This window comes from Seriola aureovittata, chromosome 2, assembly GCF_021018895.1.
Source record: "Seriola aureovittata isolate HTS-2021-v1 ecotype China chromosome 2, ASM2101889v1, whole genome shotgun sequence".
NCBI lineage: Eukaryota > Metazoa > Chordata > Actinopteri > Carangiformes > Carangidae > Seriola > Seriola aureovittata.
The window spans coordinates 24384899-24410220 of NC_079365.1; the positions used below are offsets into that span (position 1 = coordinate 24384899).

Consider the following 25322-nt stretch of genomic DNA (forward strand, 5'->3'; position numbering starts at 1 on the left):
TCCGGGCAGCTCTTTCACAATAAACGCTCCATATGTGAACGATGCCCCCATGAGAAGTGTGCTGTTATTATACACAATAAAACGTGTTTTATCTTTTGTTGGAATACACCAGAAGGCTACTACTACTACTAAAGATACAATGAAGTTACAAACCCGTGTACATGTGTACATCAATTAAACATTTCAGGATGTGTCACAATGACATAAATAGTATCAGGCAATTAAATGAACAAAACTTAAATGACACACAGCACAAATCTAAGATAAAAAAGACTTTTAAAAAAGTAGGAAATTAATCGAATTAATAAATAAGACAGATGAGATTCATTGTAGGCTGGAGTGATTAGTTGATTAATCAGTTAGTTGTAGTGACAGTTTGGTCATACAAAACATGAAATTTGAAGATGTCACCCTGTACTTTGTAGACCAAACAATTGATTATTTAGCAACAAAAGGAAAGAAAAGAAAACCTGATGGATGGCAAAAAAATGCTCTTTAAGGTTTATATGCAATTATTGTTTCTAAAAAAATTATTTCTTCAAAATTACAGACAATTTATCCAGACAACCTACTCAAACTTAAACTGATCTTTTCATCATATTTGGCTTTTTGGCTTTTCAATCAAGTTATCATGCACCATTATTGTTAATTATTCAAAGATCCTGTAGCCTGCTCGGTGAAATTGTTACACAAATAAAAGTATATAGGCTTAGTATCTTTGCAGAAAGAATGGTCCCTTTGAGTGGAGTAACATGGGCAATATTTGCCTTTTAATGATATTGGAGTAGATATAAAGAGAAATGGAATTACTTAAAGTAGCATACAAGACAGTACTTGAAGGCTACATTACTCCAGATTTCATCCAAGGTATTGATAATTTTTTAGAGCTACATTGACCAATTATATGCTTTTATTTTGACATTCACCACACAGTGGTATTTTTCCAACTGCTTATGTAAATTGACATAACACATGACCAATGAAGACTATTTTAAAAATTGTTTAAAAAAAAAACTCACAATAACTTAAAGATGTGTTATGTATAAACTTAAAAATAGAATATTTGTTTTAGTTTTTCATGCAAGAATGTCAAATATTTGACAAGAATTTGATGCTTTTTTTGTCCCACATGAGAGTAAACTGAATATCGCGGGTTTTTGGACTGCTGCTTGAACAATACAAGATGTCCCCTTGATGAAACAAATAATAATAAAAAAAAAATCAGCAGATTAATTGATAATGAAAATAAATGTCGATAGCAGCCCCAATTTCAGTAACAAAACTGGTTGACAAAACAAGATGTTTGAATGTGTCACTCTGGGTAATTGTAATTGTGCATCTCTGTCTGAGTTTTACAAACCAAACAATCAATTAATCAGATTAATCCATTATAAAAGTATTTAGTAGTTATTAGTATGTAAAATAATTAAAAGAAAGCTCCACCGTAAGAGTAAAATACTGTTTATACATGTATGAATAAAAATAATAATAATCTGATGATGTAATATATAATATAATATATATAATATATAAGCCATTTTTCTGCACTGGCCCCTTTCAAGTACTTTTTACTTTTACTCAATTAAAAGTTTGACTGCATTGTAATGGAGTATTTTTACAGTTTCGTATTTGTACTTTACTTAAGTGAAGGATCTGAATATTTCTGAATCTGAATACTGGCTAAATAAGTGTAGTTTATCTATTTACAGTATTACTATAGTACTAGCCTATAGGTAGTTAATTGATGCTCATAAACCAAACATAACTTCTTACCTTACATTGTAGACGTCAAGAGCTTTGAGTTCTGCCCAAGACTCTACCAATGAAATCTTCCACAATAATATTCCTCTATTTAAACACTGCTAACACTATTTCTTATTGTCATTCATACAGATGAACTATGAAAAAAGGAAGTATGGGTGAAAATTCCTAGATCAAGAGTAGTAAGACTCATAGCTGCTGACAGAAAGTTGTAACGTTGTAAAGTATTGGGTGCCCAAATTTTTGCACATGCTACAATTAGCTTACTGTTTAATTTTATTTTCTATTTTTTAAATTCATGAAATAAAAAGTAACAGTGCATTAAAATTTCTGTTTTCTGCCAAATCAACAAAAAAAAAAGAGAGTAATTTGCCCCAAACTTGCTCCCAAACATACTATCCTATAGGCCTATGTAGAATCACCGACCAGGTTTCCCCTCCACACCGGCAGGGGGCAGCACCGCCGCAGCCGGCCCCGGCCGAGGGGATAAACCTTCCCGATCAACGACAGTCTTTCCTTCCGGCTCCGGTCCCTTAACAAGTGGAAAGGTAAAGACATACCCGGCGTTTTAATCTCAATAAATCTTACACATCTCACGATCTAAAATACAATAATGTGTAATTTTCGAGTGTCCTTTATATCACAATGGAAGACGTGACCGTATTTTGGGCTTAAACGTTTTACAATAGTGGATATTTAACTTAGAAGTGATGCAGTAACCCTGATCCAATGTTCACGAATGGCTGCCATTTTTCTCGGCAAACGCAGGCCGCCCTCATCAACGCTAACGTTTATACAAGTGTGCAGCTAGTGATGTGGACACATGTAAACATTTGGAGCGTTTTTTTATTTAATTAGGCGTCAGTTGGTAAACCCTCTGTTTCTTAGACCGTTCATCAGCAGCTGTAGCTAAGTTGGCTAGCCAGTTAGCATGCTGTCATGGTGGACGCTCCTGATGTGGAAATTAACGCTCAACTTCTTTCTTCACGCAGATGCTGATGCCCAAGAAGAACCGCATTGCTATCTACGAGCTCCTCTTCAAGGAGGGAGTCATGGTGGCCAAGAAAGATGTCCACTTGGCCAAGCATCCCGAGCTTGCTGACAAGAATGTGCCCAATCTTCATGTGATGAAAGCGATGCAGGTGAGAAACTGAGTGATGGAGATGTTGAAGGCAAAAAATTGACACTGTAAAAGCTTGTATTTTTCATCAGGCTAAATCAGTATTACTTCTACAGAAACTGCTTAGCCGTGACAGGCACATATGTTGTTATATAGTTTGTGGATGGTGTGTTATTTGGAGGGAAAACTAGGAGTTGTAATATGATTTCACTGTTCATCCACTTCCTGGAACAATTTAGGTCCAGACAACTGTTTCTTACCTTTTAACCTTGTGTTTAAGACCAGCACGATTTAATGTGTGAGAATTGCAATATCCAAAATACTTAATTGTTAAGTATTAAAGCTTATATAGCAGTGCTTCCCAACTCGGCTGTATCAGCATTAAACACGCACATAAATGTCCAACTCACAATAACTGGGATCCTTTTCCAGAAGCCATGATATATATACTTTTTGTATTCAAAAGCACCTGTAAAGTCTAAGTATGGATGTTTCACATCAGCCAAAGTCCATCCTGAAAGGTCATTGAACCCAGTTGTAATATAGTGCTTAAATGTTTTTCTACAGTAACAACTGCAATCATACAGCCATTTTTAGTCATCCGAAGGTGTGTGTGTGTTTGCATACTGTAAATGGAATTCTCTTCCCATCTGTATCCATCTCATTTGTTAAGGATGTGTTCAGTTAAATGGATCAGTTTCATTTCAGGACAGAAGACACGAGTGCCCTGATGTTAGCAATGCAGTCAAAGATAATGGTTTTCAAGAGTGCAGAACGCGCTGAATAGAAAAGATTTTTCTGAGAGAATAAATGAGAAACAGCCGATGCACTTCAAGCAAATGGTAATTAAATCGTAAATGTTAAGAACCATGTCTTGCATTGAAGTTCACAGTTAATGTGTAGGCAGAGCCTTGTGACACTTTCATTTAAATTTGTTCCACAGAATCTAATGAGAAGTTCACTTGAAAAATCATGCTGCTCATGTTCTTGATAATGTTATAATAAAATTCAACTGGGCTATTTTTGTTACTGATTTCATCAATATTGATATCTGTTAAAGATTAATTAAACTTTATTTACACATCAGGGAGGGATTCAGCAGGGTATGACAAGTCTGGGGACCTAAAGCTGTAAAAGACCCCTACTATGTAGTATCAAAAGGATTTGGTTGGGATGTGTTGTGGCAGTAGTTGATATGTGATAACTATGATGTGTCTTGTCTTTAGTCCCTGAAGTCCTGTGGGTATGTCAAGGAGCAATTTGCCTGGCGTCATTTTTACTGGTACCTCACCAATGAGGGTATCCAGTACCTGAGAGACTTCCTCCACCTTCCCCCTGAGATCGTGCCCGCCACCCTGCGCCGCCAGACCCGCCCTGAGACCGCAAGGCCCAGGCCCAAGGGTAAGCTTTCTCATATACACGTAATGTGGTTTTGGTTGAACATTGCTTGCTTTTATTAAGTTTGTTTCAACTGGGAGGTGCTGTATTTCTCAAAAGTCAGCGGTAACTCTACTGATGTTGCTTTTTAGAACTAGTATCCTCCAGTGTCACTAGTAAACTAATGTGTCTCAGTTTTAGCTTTCAGAGGACATCAAATTAATTGTAGACTGATTGTAAAATTTGGAATCTGACTTAACTAAACCACAAGTCATTATCCATTGATGTAAACCTGCTGACTGGAAGCATACCAAAGAGCTTAACATCATGGAGAGAAAAGACTGCAGCCATGGCTCAGTGTTGAGCTCAGCAACTCTGATTGTTGATAGTTTCCAGTTGTGCATCAGCTTGAGAAAAAAAATGTTATTTGCTATTCCTAGCCACCAGTTGCATCTCAGTGAAAATTTATAAGATAGTAATTTAGTAGTAAGAGCTGGGACTTGACAAAAGCTTGACAACGACCCACCCTTGTTAGTTCAAATGTCCATATATGAAATAGTTTTATCTTTAGCTTGTATTGCATTAACTGAATCTTGACTGTGATTTCATACTTTGTTTGCATGTGGGGATATGTCAACTTGTCTGGCGAGGTCTGTTGTAGTTGTATGCCGAGTGTTCAGTTCACATCTGAAATGTGTGCGCTGCTCAAGCTTAGACCTCATTCTGAACAGCTGATGTCATTTCATATACACATTTAACACTTCGATTAAGTGTAAAAGAAAATGTGATTATCTGCTTCAGCAGTTCATTCTGGGATTATTTCCAGAATTCAAATTTTTTCCCAGAATGTATTATTCCCCATAAAGCATAATTTCTTTGGGTTGGTTTTTAATATGAATCTGCACATAAAGGACTTAGTCTGTCCCCTATCTAGCATGAATACAATTAGTGAGACTCCTAAGCTTGAATGTGTTTTTTCACTGATCTTTTCTTCCTGCAGGAATGGAAGGAGAGAGGCCTGCCCGCCTTAACCGTGGGGAGGCTGACAGAGATGCATACAGGAGATCTGCTGCACCCCGTACGTATATTTCAGTAATACTTAGTGGTCTTGTGCTGTGTTGAGCATAATGAGTGGAATTAAATTCTTAAAATGAGGTGACTTGGTAGGTAAATTAAGATGTAATGATAACTAAGCAACAATTAATTTCCCACTCTCAATACGGTAAAACAAATGTATAGTTAAGGTTGACAACGATGTTCATGAAAGTTTTTATTTGGAGCTTAAATGATTAGTCAATTAATATTTAGTCCATCTACACAAAAATCAGCAGTTTTGAGCAAAAATAGTGGAAAAATCTAACACTCAGGTTCCTGCTTCTTGAAGGGCAGGATTAACTGACAAATATAATAATTAACTGAATATCCTTTTTTTGGACTTGTTGTCGGACAAAACATTTGAAGATGTCACTTTGTACTATGATGGTGTGACATTTCATTGACTAAGTGTTAGATTGGTGCAGATAAATCAACAATGAATATAGCTTTTAGTTTCAGGTCTAGTTTTAATGCAATAGGTTGAATTTGTGCCTTTTTTTTCTTTTCTTTTTTTTACATAAAAATAAACATACACTTCATTAACATTGTGTTTATTTTTAAGAGTGTTTAATTTTGCTAATAGTGTTGAATGTGTTTCTGAAGTTAAATTTATGAAAGTTCTTGGCTGATTTCTTTGTTCTTTTCCATCAGCTGGTGCTGACAAGAAAGCAGAGGCCGGTGCTGGAGCTGCCACAGAGTTCCAGTTTGTAAGTACTTTTCCTTTTTTGTATATGTGGATATTCTGTAAAATGTTACATTGGCGACAAACATATTTGGTTTTGAATAATTTTTTATTCTGTTCTGGCAAATGAGCAATGTTTTCTACAGTAATTATACAACAAAAAATACTCCACATCCCTGCCTGAAAAGTTTGATTATTGGTGCAGTTTACACTGGTTTCAATAAGGAATGTCAGGACGCTAAATTTAGTTTGCATAGTGCAGCTGTAGAACTTTACTCTGCTGTTAAACTTAGGTTGACAGATTTATTGACAAAACCTTTCCATGTTGCAGAGGGGTGGCTTCGGACGCGGCAGAGGACAGCAGCCTCAGTAAATTTCACTATCTCTTTGTGTACAATAAAGAAAAATCCAAATACAGCTCAAACATGTCAGTGTTTTGTTAATGGTGATTGTGGTTGCTGGTACATTCTTCTAGCATACATCTTATTTTCATGCTGAGCAAATGGATGTTAATGAACTTCCAATTAATAGTCAGATTAAGGATATACAGTAAATAAGTTCAGGACTTAAGTTTCTTATGAGCATTTTTGCGCTTTTATGTCAAATGGTTTTTACTGCCAAAGAAGAGAAAAGTAAAGTGGTTAATTTCTGAGGTCAAACTGACTGAAATGTTTATTTATAATCATGAGAAATATTTAAGTGTGGAAAAGTTTTCGAATAAGATATCAGTAGGTTTAGTTTTTATGGTCAGTTATCGTCACAGTCTCTGTTACTCTGAGCTGCAGTGATGAAAGAAGAGTAAAAGCAGCAACACTGTCTAGATTAAAGAATCTTTGCTCAATTAAAATGAAGCTATAATAATTACTGTGCAGCTATTTAGCGTGACAGACTCTCCCTCCATTTGTTAGGAGCGCTGTTTTAAAACCAGAGTGGACACATAAAGACTGGAACAGCAAAACGAATCCACTGATCTATAAAATCTACTGCTCCATATTTTTTATTCCCTTTAACCCAGAGTTGAACCTGAAGTTACTTTGTTGACTTCAGATACTGCTTGAAGTACAGGCCTCAGATATAAACTACAAAACATCAAACCGTTTCAAGTTAGTTGAAGTCTTAAAAAGCATTGAATTCAGAAGGTATCAAAGAGTTATATTTAATCTACAAAAGCCTTGGATGTATTGTTTTAGCTGTCAGGCAGTAAGGTTACAAGAGGGATTGTTTGAACAGTGAATTGTGCTGCACGGTCCTTGTTTGTGTTTCAGTCAGCACCATCAGACCTGCAGCAAACACTGTCACTACTGCTGCTACAGTGGCAAAGAGTGTTATCTTAAAATAATTAATTGGTAATTCCATCCATGTTATGCTACTTCTCTGGGTCCAGTTGACAATTATATCAGTAGTGATTATTGTTATACTGCTGGGAAGTAATAGTGATGTGATGTTAAATAATTCCAGGCCATCTTGCCTCTACTAGTTTTCCGTCAGACTTTACTGTTTTGAGGGCAGTATGATTGTACAACGTGCATTAAATTGGATTCTGTGTGGGATGAAAAAGGTCTTAATTTTTGAATTTAACTTGGTATTGGGAGAAAAAGGTACCTGTGGTTACAGGCACCTACCTTCTAGTTGGATGCATGATCTGGTAAGTCACTTGTAACCTGCCTCGTGTGATTTGGCAGGAAGATTTCACATTTTCACTTGTCATAGGAAAAGCACAGGACTCACTAATAACATTAACGTTGGCTCTGATATCCCAGCACGCCATGGTAGTGTGCAAAACACCAGCACTCTGAAACCAAAGCGGCTAATTGCAATTAGGCTATTAATTATATTATTCACAACCTTCCTTTTCCTACTGTGAAATGTCAAAATGTCCTCTGTAAAAAGGGGCCTGTGGCACATTTATATGGCGCCAAGCTGCGATCATGATAGCTCAGAAAGGGGGTGGAACTGATAAGTGACTGAAGCCACTTAAAGGTTCTACAGTTACTTGGTTCCCCACAATGGTGCTTTCACTTAAACCATATTGGGACTGTGTGGGCTTGTACTGACTCTCACTGTGCTTTTAACTCTGTTGCACCTGTCACGGTCGAAGAAATCACACTTAAAACATTTTTATTAGTATATTGTTTTTTGTGGCTGCCCTAAATTCAACATGGGTAGAGGTTTAATCAAGCAGAAACAGTGTAAAGACATGCACGAGTGAGCTTCGAATGTAAAGATCCATTGTACCAGCGGCATCTTAAGAAGAAATAGAAGGAAAAAAAAAAATGTATAAATTGATGTGAAGCGTGACTTTAAAAGTACGAGGAACAGCTTTTTAAAGGGAATGAATGTGCACTATTACACAATTCAAATAAAATGACACATGCCACTTTTGTGAGTGCTTTCAATGTGAAAGAACACCACTTAGCAGTGTCCCAATTCTAAACAGGTTTTGAGTTTGTCATGTGTAGACATCAGAGAAATGACAAAACGTATACTCTTTATACAAAGGCCTGAACTATTGAGTGAGATGGTGATGTGTAATATTGTCCCTATATGCAGCTCACAAAGGAAATGGATGCAGTCTTCCAAAATCATACAACTTACCAGCTGTATAGACTATCCTGGTAGTACATGGTTTGCTGTTAGTATAAAAGAAATAAACTTAATCTTATTTAACTGTTTTGTACGAGCATGAAATGATGCTTGTGCCATCAAACTGCAACTTCAGAATTCAACTGTTTTCCAAAAAATATAATGTATCTAGTTGAATTCTGATGTTTTTCTGGAGCTCGTCCACCACCATCCACAATTCATTTCAATTTCTTCCAGCTGTGAGCAGCAGTTCCTCCACTTCCTTTGTGCACTGCATTGTGGAAGAACAGTGTGGATCAACAGCACACATACGATTTCAGTTCACATACAGACTGCAATAAGTATACTTAATTTTGTTTTCACTTTTCCTCAGTTACTTAACGGAGTATTGATTTTGGACTAAGTTGGAGGCATTATCCATGGCTTAAATTTTTTTTTTTTTTAAGTAGTAGCTGGCAAAGTGGTCAGCTTCAGAATGATGTTGGCACTGTAACTTTGCAGCTTAGTTGTTTTTACACTGCACATATTAGATAATTTACTGTCAGTAGAAAGTAAGTGCAAAACCAGTACATTGTAAAGATTAGACAGAAAATAAAATAAGATTTTAGCGGCAATGATTAGGTGGACAGATAATCTGCAAATACTGTGATAACCATTTTCTGTCATATTTGATAGTAAACTCAATATTTTTGAATTTTGGACTGTTAAACAATCTGTCTGTGCAAGTTCTCATTCGTCCATTCGTCACTGTTAAACAAGGAGGCGGGCATCTTTCATTTTCTTTTTATATATATTATAGACAGGCAATATAATCCACTGAGAAAACAATCTGTAGATGAATTCATAATGAATATAATTTATTAGTTGCAACCCTGTAGTAGATGCTGTTCATGTGTGTAGTGTGGAACTGGGACACAGGAATTGAAGAGAATGACTCCAACAATTTAAAACTTTGTATATGAAAACGGAAAGCAGGTAACCCAAGTTCAGTCAGCATCTGTGAGATTTAAATGAATCCTCTTCTCTACATCAAGCTGTATTTGTGTGACAAAGGAGTACTGACTGAAAGTACAAACAACACTGACAGTTACAGACATGGACACAAACACAGACACTGGCCTGAATGTGAAATACTGGTGTTTATTTGTTGGCACATTTATATTACAATCTTCAGTCTTCTCGCACTGGTTTTATTCCACAGTCCCAAATGACAAAAGAGGAAAAGAAAATTCCAGTGACACATACACCTTGGAGAACACAATTACGACCGTCACTTCAAGGCTGAGGTCAACAGCTACAAGTGTGTGTTTTTAGTTTGTTATTCAACTGCAAGTATTTTAGGGGCAATCTTTTTAAATCAATTTACATATTCTTTTTTTTTAAAGTCATTCAGTTGATAAAATAGTCTCATGTCTCATGCTAAAGGAAACTGAATGTTACAATCCTCAGCTGTTTAGTGATGTGCTTTTAATATAATTTTTTTTTTGCTTCGTCCACAAGATGGGGCCAGCTAATTGACATGGAAATACATATTTAAACCGTCAACTTTAAATTAAAAGGAAGCGACTTCATGGGAATCTCCAACTGTACTTTCACTAATCAATCCTCTGTTTCGCCCAAAGTTCAGAAGCTTCAACATCGTACAAAAAGAGCCAATTACAACGGCAGAAACCCCCAGGTAGAAAGGGTATTTGTGTTTGCTCCATCCTAACTCCACATAACCATAATCCATTTATGTTGAGATATTTATTTCATAAAATCCCTCCTGAACTCCAGCCTAAATTACTCTAATTATGACAGAGCCTGAATTTTGAATTACAAGGGAGTTGTTCAAAAAAAGAGAAAAGGACACTAAACCTTATTGACCAAAGCCACAGTGCGTCCTCTGGCTGTTAGGGTGCTGTGTTAGCTATATACAAGAAATTAGCTCGTCAACAACACGACCGATTAAAGAAAAAACAGGAAAAAAATATGGACAAAAAACAAGTGGTCATTAATAATTAAGTCACTGGCTGTTACTTTTGGAAATCCTCCTCACATTCATTTTGACAGTACCTGTCACCAACATCAAACCACCGAGAGTGAGTTAAATCATTGCCAATTACCCAGGGTTGAGTTAAGCTTTTCCGCCATATACAGGTTCATCCCCTTAACATCTCGTTGCACATTTAGATGAAGACTAAAAGCTCTAATCAACACAAGATCTTATAGGAAGTTCCAGGTAGGACATCATAAAGCAAGACTTTAGCCACCACACCTTTCAGATACACAGCAGTAAAACCAGGTCAAAGTCTCAAATTGTTCTAAAGGAGACTTTAGACTTCTTTCATCGTTAGTCGTTCAGAAAAACGTCTGAATTCCTGAATTATCAAAGGCCAATATGAGGAGTCTGTGTAAAGCTTGATTTGCTGAGACAGTGATGCCCCCTTCAACACTGAATGGGAGAAAAGACAAAGAAAGACAGTTACCACTAATTGACAACCACTGCTGTCACTGTAACGAGCCTTCCTATCTCTTTTCGACGTTAGCATTTGTTCCACTAGCTTTCGGTTCTCAATGTAATTTCCCACAAAAGGGTTTCTCATCAGTTTTTGAATCATGCTACTGGAGTTTTCTGTACATATTCAAAGTTAAATGGGCATTTACTGGACAGTAAACATTGAGCATAGCCATAGACACATGATCATCACCTCATCAGAACTGCAGTTTTTGAGTGTTGACAAGCTAAACATTTATTGATCTTTATTAAAGTGATCAGGTGCTAAACCTTTTAAATAAATGTTTTTTTTTTTATTTTGTGTATTTTCATATTAATGTTCTACTTGTGACAGGTTGTTCATGTTGATGAATGTGCAGAGAGATAGCATTCACTGTTTTGATTTTACACCCCAATATTCATTGTTTTGGTTCATTCTCACTGCTCTAATAGCATGGTCAGCTTCAGTAGGCAGCTGTTTTCACTTAAGAATCAACACAAAACAATTGTAAGCTACCTGCCTAGCATGAAATGGCAGACACTGGTGAGCATAGTGGAGCATTTAGCAGCTAAAAGAGCCAGATACTTCCCTAAAGGTTTGGCGGAGACCAAAATGGAGCTAAAAAAAGATTAAATATTGGACTTTAATTCAACAACTCCAAATGGAAGCTAATGTCTCTCAGTAACTGCTGGATGTGTAAATAGGGAATTCTTTACCAACAATTTAGCCATTTTACTGAAAAGGTGATGTCATCGTGTTTACAGCTTGTTTCAATACCCCCAAGTGTCTAAAAAAAAAAGTTATTTATTGCTGGTTTAAATATAGAAAGAAAATCAGTTTGATGTTTGAGCTTTTAAAAAAGTAACGCTCTCAGGGAAATTTACCGACACTGGTGGAACAGCTGCTAGCTTGAAAAAAGCTTAAAGGCCTACAGACTGCTAAACTAAATAGTTGTTTGGAAAGTCAGACTGTAGTTGTACTTCATTTTATAGCTTTGCCAAAGATAAGGAAAAAAAACAGTAACCTCTTACTGTTACAAATTTGTTTTGGTCTTGGAAAAAAAAAAAAAAAAAGGATTGAGAATATTCGATTATAAACAGGCTCTTCGCTCTTACCCACAATCACAGCAACATTCCTTGTTCTTTAACCTTAGTTGTACTCTATACTATCTCAAGAGAAAATTCCCAACAGCTCCAAAACCTACACAAGGAGTTCAATCAGCTCTTCCAGCCTCAGTTGACATGTAGCACTCACAGATGTGTAAGATGTGTTTTGTCATTTGTACTCTTACCTTTGATCTATACAGAAATAAACAATTTACAATAAAAACCTCTTACATGCTATCTACAGCGCCTCCAGTTTCACAGTATTGAGCCAGCTGCCTCCCGCCACAGAGGCCAAGTGACGCAGCTCGGCCGAAGAGACTTTTGCCAGACGTTAGAGAGAAAAAAAAAAAGAAGAAAAAAAAAAAGAAAACAAAAACTAGTATCCAAAAGCATTTTACATGTTAAAAACGAGGTCTCAAACTGTACAAGGCTTGTTTGTTCTGCATCTTGCCAAAGACAGCATTATAGATTCCATTACTTTCAATGTCAAGCAGGTGTTTTGAGTGTTTTTGGGGATGCAGATTAAATACTAAAGAAAGAAGGGTAAAAAAAAAAAAAAAAAAAATGACCATAATGAAACGTGCCCACTAAAGTCACATGTGCTATTTTACGAACACAATGTAAACAATTGCTTTTAACCAAACTGAATGTGAGGAGTAAAATACAGAAATTGGTTTTAATAACTTAAGTGATATGTGCTGCATTTTGAAATTACAAGTCCATGATTTTGAAACATACTACTTCTAACCTCTCAGTATGTGGAGGAAGCATTTTAAAAAAAGAAAACAAACGGGATTAAAAGGAGGTAAAGACACTGAGGAGAAAGGTGGTTCATTTTACATTGTGTGTTGACATTCTTCTGCTCTCTGTACAGTATTTATTCTCTGTTTGAGAGTGAAACTTGTAGTGCTTGGCTAGTTTCCCAAAAAAGAGAGAACACACTTGACACTTGAAATTGAAAGACTACTGAGGGGCCATATCCTTCTGATAAAAGAGACATCACAATATCTACGATAAGGAGCAAAATAAAGAGAATCCAAAGACCTTACTACAAGTCTGTTGCACAGTCAGCATCAGGTCACTCGAGCGAGTGTGACGCAACATAACAGTGCTCATGCAACACAAGTCACTTCCCACAATTCTGTTCATTCAGATACAGACAACATTTCCTATCCTTATAACAGGGGAGGGACTACACTATTGGGCACATTCATTCACAGAAAAATTAACGAAAAATGGAGGAGACGTTAAAAAGACCACCAAAAGCCTTCAGCTTAAGCACTAAGTATACACTTTTACATTACAACAGTAAAAAGTAGTTCTTGCATTCAATAAACACCACGCTAAGGGCGCGTTAAGGAAAGAGAATGAAAGGAGCGAGGGGACATTTCATGCAGTTGTCAGTAAAAAGAAAAAAAAAAAAAAAAGGAGGGGTCAAAAATTACATTTACATTTACAAAGTGTTTCAGACTATTCACCCAACACTTGTCATCAAGTCTGTGCCACAGTTCTGGCACAAAGGAGTTGGCAAGGCAAACCATGTTATTGAGACAAAAAAAGAGAAGAGAAGAGAAGAGAAGAGAAGAGAAGAAAAGAGAAGAGAAGAGAAGAGAAGAGAAGAGAAATGACACAAGTAAGAGCGCAAGTGGTGGCGAAAGCTCCAGGGGGTGTCAGAGTTATGGTTTTAGTTATCTGATACCCGAGACGGAGCTCTGATTGATGCTGTAGGTAGGGGAGAGGTCCCCACCTATCGTGGTCACCAAAGGTGTTCCGTTACTGGTCAGGCAACTCTCCTGGAGAGCCTCAAAGTAGGTGGCCTGCACAGGCTTGTGACACTGCAACACTTGTATGGCATCGTCTATTTTAAACCATTCCCTTTTTCTCCCTGTTGACAGAATAACACACCATTGTGGAGCAAATTAAGACATGTGAGAGACAACATAAAGAAAAAACAAAAGCATCATGAGTAATAGGTTTTGAATAATTATCAGTGCTATAGACAGCATCGAAGTGAAAATCACAAGGGTGGCTACAAAGCTGGTGTTAAAATCTCCCCCAACAAACATACAATAAAATCCCTGAACTATAATATCACTAAGGCCTAGGAAAGGAAAATAAAGCTGCTGACAGCATGTGACTGCCTGAGAACGTTTTCCATATGATCCCCATTTTGACAAGTAAACAAATGCAGTACTTTACCAATGTTGACCGAGTCCTCCCAGTCCTCCAGCACCTCTGTTACAATAAGAACATAGACGTAGGTTCTGTGTTTCCGCTCTTGGTTCTGTGGGGGAACATTGTCAGTTTTTTTTACTTCTCATAAACATGCTGCACAGTATGTTAACATTTGAAGACCAAAAAAAGTCTACAGCAAACAGCTCACCTCAAATACTCCAACTAAGCGACCTAAAGTCCCCTTCACACCGGCCTGTGAAATAAAAAAACAAGCAAATGGTAAAAAGGGTAAGCAAGGATTTTTATGAAGTATTTGGGCTTAATCCAATATAACCACATAACCACATAGTGGTTATATTGGATTGAATATAACCACATAGTGTTGAGACGGTGTCAGAGTTGTTGATTTAACTTTCTCTAGACCCGATAACTCTCAAGGTATTTCTTGAGGCTGTAGTTTGCGTTTGTGTTGCAGTGGATTACATTACATCATAACGTTGTTTTTATCCCCTGCAAATTCACTTCATCCAATTCCTGGTTTATGATTACATAATTCTCTCTTCGTTCATGTCACATTTCAGTGACATGAGGTCCAATTTAGACACGGACAGGATAAAATTTGACATTTACATTCACAAAAGTTACCTGGAAACAGGTTTTTAAACTTGACCAATAATAACTAAAACTACAGGTATAATGATAGTATAATTTATACTAGGGCTTTATTATTTTATCAATTAATTGATCAAATGTTTGGTCTGCAAAATGAATGAAAAGAGAAAACTAGAGACCATCTTTTGATCACACCAGCCACGACGCCTGTCAACATGTTGACTTTCCGACCCATGAGTACTCAGTAGTTATAACTACATTGTTACATGAGTACTGAGTACAGCGTTGCGGCATGTGTGATCTCATTGCAAGATGGTGCGTAAAGCAGGGGAAAGACGGTGTCGTGGATGACAAAAATGCCTGTCACAATTTCCCAGAGGCCATAGCAACATCTGGAAATGTCTAGTTTTTAGATATTTTATCTACAATTGGAAAAAAAAATGGAAAATGCAGCAAATCCTCGCATTTTAGAAGCTGAAACTAGCAAATGCCGGTACTGACCAATTAATCAATTATCAAAATATTTGCAGAGGAATTTTACGTCAATCAACTTGTCGATTGAATACTTGCAGTTCCAAACTGTAAAGTTTCATAACACATATAAACATGACTGTTCAGCTATCACTTACTGTCACATACTGACTACTTCGCTAATAGATGCTTCGAGTATCATGACAGATCACGTGAAAAGGTCAGAAACAAAAAACAAAATATACCCTTTGCTGCCAATTGATGTTATGATCATAAACCTAAGCCACACAATCCAAATGTCATAACCTTTTCTCGAGAGAGGACACCTTTAACACGTCTCACTGCCTGTTATCTTTGAACATATTCTAATAACAAAAATAATCTACAAGGTCCAAAGTCTTAACTCCCAGAGGTGAATAGTAGGTCAGATTTAGATACAGAGCCAGGCCACTTGCTGACATCTTTGCAGCTTCTTCTTCAGGTTCCAGTTTCAGTCTATAAATAAATGTTGACTCCAAGCACAGCACCATGGACTCAATGTTGTACTCTTCAGGCTTTCGCCTAGATCATATGGAAAAGAACAGGCCCACCCGTAGAAACCCCAAAGATGTGCCAGTGATTAAGTAATAGGCCAAAAGTCAACCTGTATGTTTTTATGATGGGATGGAAAATGTCTCCCGGCTCAGGCATTCGTGTAACTGAAGACTACTGGGCATCATCTTGGAAGAGGATGTACAGCATTGGGGCTGCAGTACAAGTTATGCGATGCTGTTCTCCGTATTCATGGTGCAAGGCTGGGCTGTATGACCAATAAGGATAAGCAGAGGTTGTGAACAGTCAGACAAAGGAACCCTCAGTAACGTTTGGCCTGCTCCTAAGTGCTGTGTACTCACTGTCATCCCTGGCAAGACTCCAAACCAATAAGCATAAGCAATTGCTCACCGCTCATATGGTCATCAGAATAAGCTTGTGAGGATTAGGATATGTCGTGTTACACCACCGTCCAATAAGAGGCTTAGAAAGCCACAGTACATGGTGATGCATTGAGTACCACTCAAAGTCACCACAAAGTTTCTGAATGCAGCCTTTTAGCACTTTTACCAAACTTCAGTAGTGATGCGCCATTGCTTTTGACCCTGTAGAAATGTGTTGGCAAGTTACAGCATCCTGGAACCGCCAAAGCGACCTAACAGCAGGAGCCAGGATAAGAGATGATATCAGCATCCATCAGTGTGATGGATCACACACAGAATAGGCTTTATATGGTCAGTGACCCGCCAAGAGCTGACAGCCGGGTGAGATTCAATGTCTTCAGTGCCCTGTCGCCATTTTGATCAAAATGCCCAAGCAATGAACAGCATGTGCACTGAAGCAACACCAGATTTAAGGGACGGACGTAGGCAGTATAAGCAGGATATTGATTTCCAATGAGCTTCAGAACTGTTTACTAATTGCTACACATCCTTCCCAACAAAGATAAACAAAAAAAGCCACATTTGTCCTTCAAGATGCCTCTGTAACAACGCTGCTGTTTTTAAAAATAGATTGCTCTCCAATGTTGAAACACTGAACCTCGATTGTTTTCCTTCATTTGCCGTATTTGTAGGATTGGATATTACTGCAGTGGAACCGCTGGGTAGCCAGTGTTCAATCTCAGTGTGACCTCCTTTGACATATAAACACTGCTTTGTAACATGATGCTATGATACAGCTTACATGTTGCTAGGCTCGCTCTCTTTCTGTCCATGCAAACAGGATGACTGCACTGACAAAATGGGCTTTGAGAGAAAGGTATTAGGCCCGGTGTTATATACAGACATGATTTAATAGAAATGAAATACAATACATCTCATGAGCCTATACTCAAACTAATTTGCCACGCTGTAAATGGAAATCCATTCTTAGAACAATATTCCTGGCTATGAACTAAGTCTAGATAGGCATGTTTCACATGTTTTCCATGTTTCGAATACAAGGGTCAAGTAAGGTTTGCAGGTGCACAGTCTACACTGGAATGCTTATCTTACATCAGTCAGTTACAAAGGCAAAAAAAGAAAAGGCGCACACAATATAGACTTAAGTTTGATATGACAATTGTGAAAAATATTTAAAAAACCAACCTCTTCACACACTTCTCGAGCTGCAGCAACATTGGGCTCTTCCTCCGGCTCCATTCCCCCTCCAGGAACTATCCACTTGTCAGGATGTCGACTGCTGCTCACGAGCAGCACCTGCAACGCATCCCATGCAAGACTGGTTAGGCACTACAGTCTAACTCAATGTTGTTTGTTGGTGTGTGTTAACATTACACAAGTGTTGCTGTGTGTGCAGATATTCAGTGATCTAGTGTGATTAACAACAGCAGTTGACAACTACCACACAAAAACTATCAAGATTATCACTGAAGTGACCTGGAGCTGAGGTATCCAGCTGAATGCTGTGTAAATGCAGTTGACTGCGTGGTTGCAAGCAGATCATGCATATTTTCAATACACAAGGTATGAGTCACAAGAGTTTGCTTCTTTCCACGTAAGTATGGTGAGTCCAAGGTGTCAACAATCAGTTGGGGAAAATCATGCAGCTTGGATTAGTGCCTAAATGGTAGACTAGTCTCTGGTAAAAGTTTCTAGCTACGTGCTGATAATACTGATGTGTTTCTTGTAATCAACAGTCCATGTTGTTCACAATCCGGCCTCTACTTCCACCAGAATGAGGAATTGGTTTAGTCTCAATTCGTCTCCTTCCTTGGTAAAATGTTTCCACTACAAAGACATCTTTGTGCGTGTTGTTGACTGGACATCAGCTTCCCAAATCGCTTCTGATCTTAAATATCCTTTCACAGGCTAGTTTGATCAGCTTTCATTGGAGATCACACGAAGGTAGAAGCTATGGCTCATTAACAGACATGTTACGTGGTAAAAATGTGTACACAACGATGCAAGTTTGGAGTTTGATATTAAGCCGAGCAGAGGCTCCAAATCTTACCGTTGTGAATTTAAAGTCATAGGGTAAACAACGCAAAACGAATAGTGTTGCAGTCACTACCAGGGTTGTCTTCTGGCGACAGCTAGCACAGCTAATAGCTACATATCAGTCCAATGTTTGGCTAGCAGTACCAGTTGCATTAACGCTAACACTGTTAACACTAACAGTCACTTAGCTTGCCAAATTATCTATAACATGGGCAGATAAATGTCTTAGCCTGTCACTTTAAAAGTCAAAACAATGATTTCCATCGGTCTGGCCGCTCCTAATGATAAAGTCACCACTCGCCACAGCCAGGTCTATGGGCTGTGGTCGTTGGCCGAGAGCCGGCTGCCCACAGCTGCTACACGGCTAGTTAGCAAGCTAACGTTAGCCTTAGCATGCAGCTAGCAGGTTGGCTCAATGTATAACGCTGGGTATAAAAACTAGACGCTACTACCTGCTCAGCTAAAGAGGCTTACATAACACTCAATACGAGCTGAAAACTAAGGTTTAATTCAGAACCTCAGAGGACAAAACCAGATGCTAAGAAAGGGTGAGTCATCGTTTCCATCTGGCATAAAACACAGCTGTGTACATAAATATATCGATTTACAGACAGAGAAGTCACTGAAAGCATCTACGGCAACTACTGTTAGCTTGGCCTGCCAGACAGCAACATCACCGGTCTCACCTCCTCCTCGGTCTCGCTCCTGAAGCACAGACAGGCGGCCCGCTTCTTGTAGCCATCCCCGTCGTACGTCCGGGTTTGGTTTGACTTGAGCTTCATCATTTCGGGGGCACAAAAGTTCAAAAGTACAGCTAAGTTTACCACTTATAGAGATGATGGTTATAGACGCAAAGTCCTCCTCCGGGGAACCTCGGCGTTTCACTTAAAAGAAATAACTTCTTCTTCGCTTCATTTTCACAAACCTAGGCACATCTACGGCACGGTCGCCATTACAAGAAGCCGCTACGCCCACGACGTAATTTAACCTTTAATAGCTCGGGGAGCGTAAGAAAATTACCTATCGGCCGTTGAAGAATTGGGACAACGGATCGTGGGGAAAAAACGCAACACCACGCTGTGACTGGAGTGAGCCGGTGAAGGAAACTGGCACTTTTGGCTCCGACTAGCTCTCCACGGCCACTTGTTTGAGGCTGCTATAATTATAAGCTTGTATCACCTTACTTCGAAGAATTAACACGTAACGCTATCCACTTAGTATGCTGTCAAAATTGCAAAATGGGATGCAGGGTTGGTTCATCAATTTCAGCACCGCAGGTAATGGACAGCGCCAGCTTGATCCTCAAAACTGATCCAACAACGGGAACTAAAATGGTAGGCTGGTCTTATATAGGAGTTCATCAGTGCCACAAAGCAGTTTAGAGCTGAAAACAACTTGTTGGTGAATCGGTTTGGCAGTTATTCAGTAACTGACGAATGTTTCAGTAATGTTTCATGAATTAATGCTGATCATTTACTGATTTCAGTTTTTTAAATGTAGTCATTTGAGAGGTTTCTTTGGCATGTAAGAGAGAAAACTGAGTCTGTTAATAGCTAGTCAGATAAAACAAGGGATTTGAACACAATTTTCATTGTTTTCTTACATTTTATTGGCAAAACAATCGATCACTTATTGAGAGAACAACCATTAGAGTAATCAACCCTAACTCTAACGAATAAGACACTTGATGATGTGAATACAGCATTAATAGGCTAATTTTAAGTAAGCATTTCTTAAATACTATTCTCTGACATTAATTACTCTGATACATCTTAAAGCATTATACAGTTTGTAATGGGAAATAACACAGCAGTAGTAAGGAAACAGTGCATGCACTAAGAAGAGTGTTCATGTGAGTTTCGCTACTTGACCACAATCTTCTTGCTACTTCCATTCAGAGGATATTTCTGAATCTCTGCCTCTTTTTCCAGAGAGAGGTACAAATCTTAATCCTGTGAATTGGTGGAATTAACAACTTAGCCTCTTTGTCCAATGCCTTCTTGTACACAAGCCCAGTCATTTCTCCCAAGATTGAAATAGGAAATGGTATACTTGTTCCTTGTCCAGTTAAACTTATTTCTGTTAAGCACATTAAATGACCTCTGTGTATGATAAAGTGCAATACAAATAAATCTGCCTTACCTGCAAATTAGCTATGGGTAAGATTTGATCTAATAAAATTTAAAAAAGCCTCACTAGTGGTGAACCTTAATTGTAAAAATCTAATTAAAGCAAAATGTCTACTCACTCACCAGCCACAAACAATATACACTGACAAATAGCATGCAGCTTCAGTAGTAGAACTGCAGAGTAACTACAGAGAGATACAGGGAAAGTATGGAATTCCTGCCACTCACAAAAAAATTGTAATATGATGCTTTGGAAATCAGTTGAACAGGATAACAGACAAAAACATAGCTGCAAATTAGTAATCCATTAAAATGAATCAAATTAAAAAATACTTATATCAGTATATTAACTTTATTTTATAGTTATCTTTTCACTTGTTTAACAAACATACATTTGCTACAAATTGTTACATGTTGTCCTACAAAGCTGTTTATTCTTTTCTTCTCAATGTTCATATTATTTGTCATCTGACTACTTTTTTCATACTCTATTTTTATCTTTAAATCCTGTTTGTATTTTTTCGCTTTCCCCGCTGCAACAATCCAATTTCCCACCATGGATCAATACAGCTTCTTTTTTATCTTATTTACTTATATTCCCTCTCAAGTTTCTCCCCATAGTTGCTGGCATTTGTAGCACCTTACCTTCCTCTGACTAAAACGGAGACGACACTCCACTAAAACAAATCTCTGCTTCTTCTATCCAAAATCTGATTTGTGCCAAAATGAACTTTACATATGGTTACCACAAATATATACATATATTTAAAAAAAAATTGGCATTTTATTCAATATTGCGTCAGAAAATCAGTATAAAAATAGTCAGGTTTATCTTTTACTTTAATTTATTTTCTATATTATTCCTGTTTTTAAAGTAAGATTTGGCAAATATTCCCTTCACAGGCATAAACATGGGCTCGCAGGAGGTTAGCATAATGCACTATGCAATATAATTGCAATCTAATACAGTAACTGCGCACTAATTTCTACTTTTTGTAAAGTTTGTTTATATGTAATTTTATTTAACACTGTACAGGGCTGTAATGTTGTGACACTGAATCACATTTTTGGATACTAGGAAAAGGTATCTGACATTTCGTTTCCTGTGTTATAGTTTTAGACTAGATTTTGCAAGTCCTAAGAATATTCTAATAACTAATTGCACAGCTATTGAATTGGACAGCATTACAATCAGCAGGTGCTATTGATGATTGTGTGCACCACTCAGTGTGTGTTGCTTAGATGACTGATTATTTATTAAAAACATAACAAGATGCAGGAAGAAAAAAGGTAATTATGTATTGCTCTAGGCCAGCTGTAGACTTTTAATAGGCCTACGCAACAGTAACATATAAACATAATTAAACAACAATAACAATAAGAAGTTTTTTGAAGCAAGAGCCAAGATGACATCTTCATATTATTTTTGTCTGACCAACACCCAGTTATATTCAGTTTACAATTATACAAAAACAGAATATAGAACAGAATCAATCAAACTGGAGAAGCTGACATCAAAGAGTGGATGGTGGTTTTCACTTTTAAGAAGTCAAATTAATTGATTATCAAAATGGTTAATCGGTTATCAAATATTTGCAGGTTGATTATCTGTCAATCAATTATTAATCCAATTGTTTCAACTGCAATAATTTCACTTTTTTCAGGATTGTTGAGGCTAAATCAACAGGGATAACTTTAAAATCAAGAAACAGAATTAATCCAACCAAAGTATCCAGCCAATCAAAAATAAACCTCATTCAATGTATTTGTAGGCTTTCATGTTTTATTTCAAATACAACTGTAAAATTCATCATCTGATGGTTACAAATGTTAAAAGCACGGGAAACAAATCGTCTATTCCGTTTCATCCCGTGCTTCCTGCCTCTGTCTTCTTTCAGGAGGATGAGAGCAGGCTTTACACAATTAAACATATTGGTATAGGGTCACACTCAATAGGGTTGCACTTTTACTCTCTGCAGTTGCTACGGCAACCCATTCTCCATGGTGAACTATTCACACACAGGAACAGAGATACAGTCCCTGTCAGGGCCAAAAGAGGGTGCTCACTTCTTTCGATAAACCCACACACCAGGGTTTAAGGAAATGCCTCTGAATTTTTAAATTCTTGTGAATTATTTAAAAAAAAATTCACCTAGTAATTATTTGGTAATAAGGCACACCCTTTCTATCTAAGACTACTTCTGTCTTCTCTGTATATACAACACTTATTGCATGACTGTCCATCTGGAAAAAGGTTCTTTCTGAGATTCTCCTGTTTTAAAATTTTTTTTTTAAATTAAAACATTCTTCTTTCTGGAGCTTTCTCTTAAGATATAGTTGTAAATTGTACAGGTATGTACAATGTGTTATTATTTTGGGGCCATATAAATAAAATTAACTTGACTTGACTTGTCCAACGTCCAACTTAGTTTAGTAAAAGTACAGAGGTATTAAAGTAGAGAAAGCCGCAGAAAACCTGACCTTGTGACTCATGTAATAAATTACATTATTAATAGGTTATTGATGATTGATCAATGTGTAAGCAGCATTTTAGTGTAGCAGTTGCTCAAGATGGATCTCTATTCGTCTCACATGGCATCCAAATAATTTTAATATAGAATCGTCCTAACGGCCCCCACACCACCCCCACTTACAGCGCCGTGGCAGCGGATAGACAGAGCGATCCCAACCAGAGTTCGACTGTGGGTTAAGTAAAGAGCAGGCAAATGCAGATGTACATTATATATCTCTTAATATACCAATCCCTGTAAAGATGTGTGACACACAACCAGAGGCTATGCAGAGGCTGAGGTATGTTTAATCAAAGCCTGGAAAGATATTGGCAACATTAACCTTTCGAGCACCTTTTTTTTCCAGGTAAATATGCACATTAATGACTAAATAAGCAGGAGATTGTGTAGTTCTGCCCAAGGCCAGAATAGATTGTGCTTGGCTTCACACATACGAGAAGCAATTTACTGTGTTGTGATTTCCTGGGCTTAAAGTGACATTGCCCCCTCTCTGATATCCTTTCTTAAAAGGTATTAGCAAACTGACATAATCTCAAACCATTATAATGACCATAACCATTAATATGAAATATTGCACAAAGTCAAAGTGTATTGAATGTTGTGGGGAACAAAGCATTTAAAGACTGAATGAGTAATATCTATCTTTTTTGTCAATCAGAAAATCTACTTTAGGTGTATAATTATCAAACACATACCACTGTATTATTATTATTGTAGTTTAATGATATCAATATTTTATCAATCAATTTATGACTTACTGCTTTTATCTGGTATCTTATGTTTAATAGTACTAGCTTAATATAAAAAACTATATTTTATGTTTTAATGCAAAATACAAAATATTATTTATCTATTTATGCAAGTTATAATTCTCACGTGGTAAACCATTTAAGGTATTTAAGGATATTAAATGTTATAACCACCAGGGGCTGCTGTCATGCCAGTTATAACTGGTCCAAACTCATTTCTAATGACATTCAACATTCAATCTACCAAAATGTTTTAATTAAATAACCTAAGAGCAAAGCGATCATGTATACAGTATATTCCTGGAGTATGAAATCAGTGAAATATGAAAGCAAACTAAGCCATAATTACTGATATGGGGTGATAAAGCTGTTTCAAGCAGCAAAAAAAACTTAAATTTTGAGCTCTTACAATGTCTGCGCCTCATGGACAACACCAGTATCAGGCTTGTAAATGGACCTTGGATGATTACATTTTTCCTGCCTTTATTTCAGGGCCATTCCAAAATATCATGGTAAAATGCCCTGCTACAGTGACCAGTAACTCAAAAGGCAGACATGAGGTTTTAGTGAGAGTAAGTGGAATGAATATGCTTCCACTCTACCCAGTAGACACCCACAGAAAATGGATATTTTTAGATCAAAGGTACATGTAACATCCATATACTTTCCTTTATTGTTCATTTTCATGATTTTTGGCGTGCCAGCAGAAGCATACATGTGAGTGCCAGCTACAACATAATGCAATCCTTCTGTACACAGCTATTTACAAACACTTGTGGGGATGATATCTGTCATAAATAAGCAGCTTTAAGTGCAAGCAGCAATAACTGTAATGTTTTTTTTTAGTTTCTTTTATTTTTTTTTAGCATTTTTGCTTAGTAAATGACTTAAACAAGTAATTATTGATTATCAAATAGTCCACTAATCCACTAATCAGTCGTTGCAGCTAAAGCCCATTTAAAATAAGATACAACTTTGCAAATACAAAATTAGTCAGCCTATTCTATAAAGAAGTAAAGAACAATTTTTGCAATGGGGAGACAGTAAACATCCGAAACGTCTGCACACTATTGACCTAAAAATAAGTAATTTTTCATGGTTTTTATGAACGATTTGTACGGATGCATTTTTGTACTACATTGTCGACCCTGAACCTTTGTAGTGGTAATAGCATTGCTCCTATTAGTAGCATTGTCTGCTGTTCACAAGGCAACATCCAAGCTCAAAAGAATAGACAGTGATGTAATACAGTCTGCCTCAGCATTTGGAGGTATTCTTCAGATGAAATATAGCCTACTGTGTTCTTTTTTCCTCTTTGCACACACTGTACCATAGATTTAATTTTGCACTGTACCCAGTCTCTTATATATAAAAAAAAAAAAGTTTACAGTTCAAAGGTTACACCTGTGACAACTGTCAGCCAGCCAGCATCTCAAAAATATACAGCGCTCACACATGGAGCATATGGCCAATCTGTGTGCC

The 25322-nt window shown here is 37.2% G+C and overlaps 2 protein-coding genes across 2 annotated transcripts; one reads left to right on the forward strand and one right to left on the reverse strand.

The window, feature by feature from the left end:
• Positions 1 to 2206: 2206 nt before the first annotated feature.
• rps10 (ribosomal protein S10) lies at positions 2207 to 6452 on the forward strand. Its single transcript, XM_056393846.1, has 6 exons — positions 2207 to 2309; positions 2754 to 2903; positions 4108 to 4282; positions 5259 to 5336; positions 6005 to 6060; positions 6367 to 6452. The coding sequence occupies exons 2-6, from the start codon at positions 2754 to 2756 to the stop codon at positions 6406 to 6408; spliced, it is 501 nt and encodes a 166-aa protein (XP_056249821.1). The 5' UTR covers positions 2207 to 2309; the 3' UTR covers positions 6409 to 6452.
• A 3285-nt stretch (positions 6453 to 9737) lies between these two features.
• nudt3b (nudix (nucleoside diphosphate linked moiety X)-type motif 3b) lies at positions 9738 to 19738 on the reverse strand. Its single transcript, XM_056393843.1, has 5 exons — positions 19118 to 19738; positions 17580 to 17690; positions 14585 to 14629; positions 14401 to 14485; positions 9738 to 14086 (listed from the first exon to the last, which is right to left on the reverse strand). The coding sequence occupies exons 1-5, from the start codon at positions 19214 to 19216 to the stop codon at positions 13890 to 13892; spliced, it is 537 nt and encodes a 178-aa protein (XP_056249818.1). The 5' UTR covers positions 19217 to 19738; the 3' UTR covers positions 9738 to 13889.
• Positions 19739 to 25322: the final 5584 nt, after the last annotated feature.

Coding starts and splice junctions, on each gene's coding strand:
- rps10 (XM_056393846.1), top strand. CDS start 2,754: ATGCTGATGCCCAAGAAGAACCGCATTGCTATCTACGAGCTCCTCTTC. Junction 2,904..4,107: donor ATGTGATGAAAGCGATGCAG/GTGAGAAACTGA, acceptor TCTTGTCTTTAG/TCCCTGAAGTCCTGTGGGTA. Junction 5,337..6,004: donor CAGGAGATCTGCTGCACCCC/GTACGTATATTT, acceptor CTTTTCCATCAG/CTGGTGCTGACAAGAAAGCA.
- nudt3b (XM_056393843.1), bottom strand. CDS start 19,216: ATGATGAAGCTCAAGTCAAACCAAACCCGGACGTACGACGGGGATGGC. Junction 14,486..14,584: donor GCTTAGTTGGAGTATTTGAG/GTGAGCTGTTTG, acceptor GTTCCCCCACAG/AACCAAGAGCGGAAACACAG. Junction 14,087..14,400: donor GGAGGACTCGGTCAACATTG/GTAAAGTACTGC, acceptor TTCTGTCAACAG/GGAGAAAAAGGGAATGGTTT.